At 36.3% G+C, this 8752-nt stretch overlaps 1 protein-coding gene across 1 annotated transcript; it reads right to left on the bottom strand.

Annotated features, from left to right (window-relative positions):
* Window positions 1–258: 258 nt before the first annotated feature.
* LOC122647211 (disease resistance protein RPV1-like) lies at window positions 259–1456 on the bottom strand. The gene is made up of 3 exons (XM_043840663.1): window positions 848–1456; window positions 431–532; window positions 259–300 (listed from the first exon to the last, which is right to left on the bottom strand). Exons 1-3 carry the CDS (start codon window positions 1454–1456, stop codon window positions 259–261), a joined length of 753 nt encoding a protein of 250 aa, XP_043696598.1.
* Window positions 1457–8752: the final 7296 nt, after the last annotated feature.

The following is an 8752-nucleotide window of genomic DNA, read 5'->3' on the forward strand; positions in this document are numbered from 1 at the left end:
ACTCTCCTCATTGGCAGATCAATGTAATAACGAATCTTTCTATGTTTTCCACGGATGATATCAGCTTCAAGATACATTTGGAAGTTCACAAGCTCACCCTCTTGTACCGGGACTGGAACCGGGACCGGGCGGGTTAATGGCAATGCAAAAATAAGACATTGAATTAACCCCTTACGTATATATGCCCCATCATCATCATCATCATCATCATCATCATCATTAACATTCAACATTCAAGGAGACAACACTACTACTTGTCTATATCTCATCATCATCATCATCCGCTAATAAAAGTGTTCCCTGCAAAAAATAATAATAATATTAATAATAAGGCTTGAAAGGAAAGGATGGGAGTAGGAACAATCAATAATCATCAATGAATTATTTAAGAAACCAATTAAGACAGCATTAAGACAGAAAAATAATTAACCTGGCCAATTATCTTCCTTCCAGCATCTGCTATGGTGTTGCAATTACTTATGGACAGTTGTTTCAAGGACTTTGTTCCCTTGAGGCCTCCAATATCTTCTAACTTTTTGCAATTATAAAGACTTAATTCCATCAAATTAGTTAGGCCCGACAAATCTGGGAGTGACTCGAGCCTTGTGTATCCTCGCAATTTGACCTTTTCAAGCTATCGAACACCACTAAACTAGGGTGGGAGAGAAGATTCCAGCTTGTTGTTCCCCATTCTTAACTCCACTAAACCAGGGAGCATTACAAAATCATCATTCGATGATAGTAAAATGTTGGTTCCTACCAGGATAATGCAATGCAAACACCTCAGTCTCCCCCCAAATATTGGATCTAGCGTCACTAGGTTATGGCAATCCTCAACACTTAATACCTTAAGTTTCTTTAACCATCCAACACCATTAGGAACTTCTTTAATATTTGTCTGGTTCAAAAAAAGTTTAACCAAACATTTAAGATTACCAATGGCCTTAGGCAACCTGTTTAGTGACTCCATTCCATTGAGATCAAATGTTTCGAGAGAACTTAGCCTGCAAATACTGTCTGGGAGTTCTTCGATTTTTGTCCCATGCAAGGAAAAGTTAACCAAAGACTTTAAATCACCGATTGACTCAGGCAAGCTTTTGAGTGATGAGCACTCATAGAGACTCAGATTTTTGAGAGAACTCAGCCTGCAAATACTGTTTGGGAGTTCTTCCATTTTTGCCCCACTCAAGGAAAACTTCACCAAAGACTTTAAATCACCGATTGACTCAGGTAAGCATTTGAGTGATAGGCAATATTGGAGACTCAGATCTTTGAGAGAACTTAGACTGCAAATACTGTTTGGGAGTTCTTCCATTTTTTCCCCATCCAAGGAAAACTTCACCAAAGACTTTAGATCACCAATTGACTCAGGCAAGCTTTTGAGTGATGGGCAATATTCGAGACTCAGATCTTTGAGAGAACTCAGCCTGCAAATACTGTTTGGGAGTTCTTCCATTTTTGTCCCACTCAAGGAAAACTTCACCAAAGATTGTAGATCACCAATTGACTTAGGCAAGCTTTTGAGTGATGAGCACTCAATGAGACTCAGATATTTGAGAGAACTCAGCCTGCAAATACTGTTTGGGAGTCTTTTGATTTTTGTCCCATCTAAGGAAAACATAATCAAAGACTTTAGATCACTGATTGACTCAGGCAACCTTTTGAGTGATGAGCAATAGCTGAGACCCAAATCTTTGAGAGAACTTAACCTGCAAATACTGTTTGGGAGTCTTTCAATTTTTGTCCAACCCAAGGAAAGTGTAACCAAGGACTTTAGATCACCAATGGATTTGTGTAAATTAACCATTCAAGAGCAAACTTCAAGATCCAGTGTCTCTAAGTAAGGAAACCATGAAAAGTCAGGGGATTCATATAGACAAAGACATTTCCTAAGACGGAGAACTTTCACTTTTTGGAACCGCTGTCAAAAAAAAAAAAGGAGAAAATATAAGATAATGCTATATTTATAATATTTGATAACGAAATGGGAAAAAAGAAAAAAGGACAAAAACTATACATGAATTTCATTTTGGGGCTTGTTTGTCCAAGCTTTTCTAATCTTGCTGTCTGATAGGTCCATATGAACTAAATTCTTGTGATAAAAATTTGCAGGTAGAATTTCCAAAGGGCATTGCCTCCAACTGAACCGTCTTAAATTAGAAGGAAGATGTGGAATGTGTTGGAAAACACATTCCTCCATAAACTGATTTTGATGATAACAAACATTAAGATTAATACTAATATTCCAATCTTTAAGCAAGCTTCATAGTCAGACGTTGGAAGCATCAAGCATCCAGGAAAAACTTGATCAACGGAGCTCACAATAGAAGAGTTAAGGAAAAGAAGAAATTTGAAGATTGAAGAACATCTTCTAAAGGAAGCCAAGAATTAACAAGACAAAGATTCTCCAAGAAGATTCAAGTGTATTAGAACACATTTCTTTACATGTGCATATCACATTGTACACACATTGCATTCACATGTAAGAGACCCTAGGAGGAACTCATTCCCATGCCCTAGACTCAAGAAACATGGCCATTAAAGTGTTAGACAAAAACCTATGAAGTCCCAAGCAATTGGACCAAAAATCCCCTTGAGACAATCAAAAAGCAGGACAACTGCGTCGGTCGACCTACGGACTCGTCGATCGACCTACTGAATATAAAAAACACACACTGTTTCCGGTGGCCTCGGTTACAGCCAGACAGAATTATAGGTCGACCGACACTTGTAGGTCGATCCATAGGTCGACCGACAATCGATCGACAACCCCAAACTTGGCCTTAACGGTTAGTTTCTCAGCGGCTAGTTTTTGATGGTCGATCGACAACCTTTATAGTGTCGACGCAGTCTAAAAATATGATTGTTTTATATCCGTTGGAGAACAAACAAACTCCAACTTTTGACTTTATAAAACACATCCAAACAAGAAACAAAATACATCTTTTAAGAGAAAAAGTGCATAGTACATTTGTGAAAAGTACAAAAGTGAAAATTTGTCATTGAGCTAAATTATTCAATTCAAGCTCTTCAAAGAGATCTTACTAAGCTCTTAACTCTCCACTCTCTCCAACTCATGCCATCAAGGAGAATCATCTAGGAGACTCAAGGTGCATCACTCTCATTCATATCATTGTGCACCATCACTCAAAGGGTAAAAGTGTCACTACTCTTTGATAGGTATTTATACCAAACTTCTATTGTATTTACTTGTTTATGCTTTTGACTTGATAAAGCATTGTTGTATTAATTTTGACCGTACTTAGATTAGTACAAGGACCCTCTCATCCTTAAGAGATTGAAAGGATACTCTTGTCCTGGAACTAAGATTGTAAGGATCCTCTTATCCTGTTAAAAAGAGTTGTAAATGTGTCATTTCCCCACCTATTGTATTGAAAGGGAAATACTAGTGGAATTCTCTTAAGGTTGAGAGGAGTGGATGTAGGCTAAGTTAGCCGAAACACTATAAATCTTGTGTCTCATTTACTTTTGCTTTTTATATTTAATATAAGTGTGCAATCAATCGAAAAAGAGGCAAAATCCACTAGTAGTAACTTATTCACCCCTCTAGGTTACCCAACAATTGGTATCGGAGCGGAGCTCAAAACTAAGACCATATTTATCTTTATATTGTGCTAAAAATGATCCATGGCATCATCATCATCTACACACCAAATTGAGGGGCTCAACACTTCTAGGCCTCCATACTTTGATGGTGAAGGATTTTCCTCTTTGGAAGTGTAGGTTCAAAAATTATGTGTGTACTCATAATATTGATGTATGGACTGTGATTGAGGAAGGTCCCTTCTAAATCACAAAAGAAGTTGGAGGAAAAATTATACCTAAGGAGAAATCCGAATGGACACCATCGAATAAAACACACATACAACAAAACTACAAAGCTATTGCATTCCTACAATGTGCTCTTAGTGAAAAGGAATTCAATAGAACTAGTATGTGTAACATGGTTAAGGAGATGTTTAATACTCTTGTGGTTACCTATGAAGGAACATCACAAGTTAAACAACTCAAAATTGACAAGCTTATTCATGAATATGAATTGTTTAAAATGCTTGATGATGAAAGTGTTTATAACATGTTTACTAGGTTTACTAACATTGTTAACAAGTTGAAAAGTTTAGAAAAGGAATACACCAAAGCGAAGAATGTAAGGAAGATCTTGAGATCACTACCCTCCAAGTGGAGACCAATGGTGACCGCCATCAAACAAGCAAAAGATCTAGAGGTCCTATACATGGATGAATTGATGGGTACTCTACAAACCCATGAAGTTGAACTCCTTGAAGATGATAAAGTCATAGAAGTAAAAGAACCAAGGAGAAAGTCCATCGCACTCAAGACCTCTTGTGAATCCGAAGAAGAAGAAAGCGATGAAGAGGATTTAGAGAAAGAAATCTCTCTAATCACAAGGAAGTTTTAAAAATTCCTAAGAAAGAGAGGAGGAAGATTCTACAAAAGGACAACCATCAAAAGAAAACAAAGGTAAAACATACACAAAGGAAAAACCTTTCAATACTAACAAGGACATTGTGTGTTATGAATGTAGAAAGCCCGGACACTTCAAAACCGAGTGCCCCCAAGCTAAAAAGAAAGGAAAGTAGAAAGAAAAAGGCTTGCACCGCTGAGATATCATGGGATTCAAGTGATAGTGATGAAGAAAATAATGAATCCGATGAAGAGACCGTCAACTTGGCACTAATGGCTCACAACAATGATGATGACAAGGTAAACTCTCCCTATCATAGCTCCTTATCGGTTTGCAATGATGATTTAGAACATGAAGAACTTCAAGATGCCTTTAAAGAACTTTATAATGTAAGTCTCCAAGAGGAAGCTTCTAAAAAGGCCTTAAAAAAAGAAGTAGCCAATCTTCTACACAAAATTGATGAGTTGACTTCACATGCACACAACCTAGAAGAAGAAAATAAGAATCTAACCTCCACATTGCACACATTTACTAAGGGTCAAAATACCTTAGATACATTATTAGGAAACACACAAAAGGGACCTCAAAATAAAGAAGGTCTAGGCTATGATGGTAAAAGACCACATCAAGCCAAAGGAAAGGGAAAGATGAGAACTCCAAAATGGAGAAAATCAAACCAAGGCCAAACCTCACATCCCATTGTATGTGAAAAATGTCATTTACCCGGACATAAAACTTGCATCGGTGCCTATATTGATGGTAAGGTGATATATAAAGAATAGGGTACAAAAAGGAAGCATCATGCATTCTACTACACTTCTCAAAAGAGGACCAACAAACCTCACAGAGAATTTGTGCCCCAAAGGCCACAAAGGCAATATCCCAAGCCTAAGCCATTTTAACCATATAGGCAAAATGCTTCATATATGCCATATGCATCCCAAAGACCTCAAAATCACTATAGACCAAACACATACACTAGGCCCCATGATCACCAAAGGGCCTATATCAACAATAAGTCTTACACATCACAAAATTACTATGTTCTATATAGACACTATGAATTTCAAGGGCCAAGAAGAACCCAAAGATCATATGGACATCAAAAACCTACATCTATCACTCCTACAACACAAAATCAAAATTCTATAAGAGCTTGGATACCTAAGGGTATGATCGATCCTAACCTCAATGGACCCATGAGATTATGGGGACCAACATATAATTGATTGCTTTTGTAGGTATGCTTAAAGAGCAAGAAAGCAATTGAATGGTATATTGATAGTGGATGCTCCAAGCATATGACGGCTAACCCTAATCTATTTACCAAGCTAAACAAATACAATGGAGGAATGGTGACATTTGAGGACAATAGCAAAGGAAAAATCATTGGTATCGGTGAAATCACCATTGGAGGTACAATCATATCCAATGTATGCCTAGTTGATAATTTAAAGTATAATTTGCTTAGTGTGAGTCAACTATGTAATATAGGATATAGTGTCATTTTCAAAACCTCTCATTGGTTAGTGAAAAATTCAAATGATAAGACTATCTTGAAAGGAATTAGGAAAAATAATATCTATATTTGCTTATTGGATGAAGCTAATTCTAGTAATACATGTCTTATGTTAAATGATGTTGATCCTTACCTATGGCATAGAAAATTATGACATGTTAATGTAAAAGTAATTAAGACCATTGCATCTAAGAATTTAGTTAGAAACTTACCCAAACTCAAATTTGAAAAATACCATGTATGTGATGCTTGTCAAAGAGAAAAACAAACCAATGTGTCTTATAAATCTAAAAATGAAGTGTCTACCACTAGACCCTTAGAACTACTACACTTGGACTTGTTTGGACCTATTACTACACCTAGCCTAGGCGGTTCAAGATACATCTTTGTAATAGTTGATGATTTCTCTCGCTTCACATGGACTCTATTTTTAAAATATGAAGATGAAGCCTTTGATGAATTTGCATCTCTATGTAAGAGAATACAAAACCAAAAGGGATATCTCATAAAAACCATTAGAAGTGATCATGGAGGAGAATTTGACAATCTCAACCAATTTGGGAGTTATTGCAATGAATAAGGCATAACCCATAACTTCTCCGCTCCTAGAACACCTCAATCCAATGGGGTGGTTGAAAGAAAGAATAGATCACTCTAAAAGACCGCTAGAACAATGATAAATGAATACTCTCTTCCAAAATATTTTTGGGCCGAAGCGATCAATACGGTTTGTTATGTGTTAAATCGTGTGTTAATTAGACCTATATTACTCAAAACACCCTATGAACTCTATCATAATAAACTACCTAAAGTTGATTACTTTAAAGTGTTTGGGTGTATATGCTATATATTGAATACTAAGGATAACTTAGACAAATTTGATGCTAAAGTCGATGATGACATTTTCCTTGGATACTCTTCAAATAGTCGAGCCTATAGAGTCTTCAATAAGAAAATCTTGATTATTGAAGAATCAATGAATATAAAATTTGATGAATCTCATCCTAATGATAGACACAAGCCATTGGTTGATGATGATGATACATTTGTTGAGATTAGGGAGAGCATAGAAAATTTCTCTCTAAGAGAACCCGAAGACCAACCAAAGGATCTACCCAAAGAGGTTAGACCTTGGAAAGACCATCCCTTGGATCATGTCATTGGAGACTTAGACAAAGGAATCCAAACTAGATCTAAAACTCAAGACATTTGCAACAATGTTGCCTTCATATCTAAAATTGAACCTAAAAATATAAAAGAAGCATTGGAAGATAATGATTGGATAGTAGCTATGCAAGAAGAGCTCCATCAATTTGAAAGAAACAATGTTTGGGAGCTTGTCCCAAAACCCAAAAATCATTCTATTATAAGAGCCAAATGGGTGTTTAGAAACAAACTTGATGAAGATGGATTAATTATTAGAAACAAAGCTAGATTAGTTGCCAAAGAATATAATCAACAAGAAGGGATACATTTTGATGAAACCTATGCACCGGTAGCAAGACTAGAATCTATTAGAATGCTACTTGCTTTTGTATGTCATAAAAATTTTAAGCTGTACCAAATAGATGTCAAAAGTGCTTTTTAAATGGCTTTATCATGGAGGAAGTATATGTTGCACAACCTCCGGATTTGAGGATACAAAATATCTGGATCATATCTTCAAACTTAACAAAGCTCTCTATGGACTCAAACAAGCTCCTAGAGCTTGGTATGAGAGATTAAGTGAATTCCTAATCGAAAGTGGACTTCAAATGGGTAAGGTTGATACAACTTTGTTTGTGAAACATAAAGGAAAAGACTTTATTATTGTGCAAATATATGTTGATGATATTATATTTGGATCCACCAATGAAAATCTTTGTGTTGAATTTAGCAAATGCATGAGTGATGAATTTGAAATGAGTTTGATGGGTGAACTAAATTTTTTCTTAGGACTTCAAATTAAGCAAACCAAAAATAGAATCTTTATATGTCAAACTAAATACACTAAAGAACTTCTCAAGAAATTTGATTTTGATGGACAAAAGTCATCTAGCACCCCCATGAGTACCTCTCTAAAGCTATCTAAAGATGAGGAAAGCGCTCCCATAGACCCTACACGCTATAGAGGCATGATTGACAGCCTTCTATATCTCACCGCTAGTAGGCCAGACATCATGTTTAGTGTGTGTGCTTGTGCTAGATTCCAAGCTAATCCAATGCAATCCCACTTTAGTGCCGTTAAAAGGATCTTTAAATATCTTAAAGGTACTACAAATGTAGGATTATGGTACCCAATGAACTAAAATTTTGATTTAATAAGCTTTTCGGATGCCGACTTTGCAGGGTGCCATCTTGATCGTAAGAGTACAAGTGGCACATGCCACTTCTTAGGATCTTGCTTGGTTTCATGGTTTAGTAAGAAACAAAACTCTGTTGCTCTGGCAAACTCTCATGGACTATAGGATACATTTTGATTCATCTCCAATTAATTGCGATAATACAAGTGCAATCAATTTAAGCAAAAATCCCATTCTCCATTCAAGAGCCAAACATATTGATATTAGGCATCACTTTCTTAGAGACACAGTTCAAAAAGGGGAAATTGTTCTAAAATACATTGAAACTGAAAAACAACTCGCAGACATCCTCACCAAGCCATTAAGTGAAGAGAGATTACGCTATTTGAGAGAGAACTTGGGATCTGCAACCCTTTTGAGTAAAGTGAAATCCTCAAAAAGCCCAAAAATCAGGCTGCTAGAGAATTACAGGCTAAAATCCCATAAAATCCCTGTTTTTGACTG

Source organism: Telopea speciosissima, unplaced genomic scaffold, assembly GCF_018873765.1.
Source record: "Telopea speciosissima isolate NSW1024214 ecotype Mountain lineage unplaced genomic scaffold, Tspe_v1 Tspe_v1.0014, whole genome shotgun sequence".
In the NCBI taxonomy this organism is placed as follows: Eukaryota; Viridiplantae; Streptophyta; class Magnoliopsida; order Proteales; family Proteaceae; genus Telopea; species Telopea speciosissima.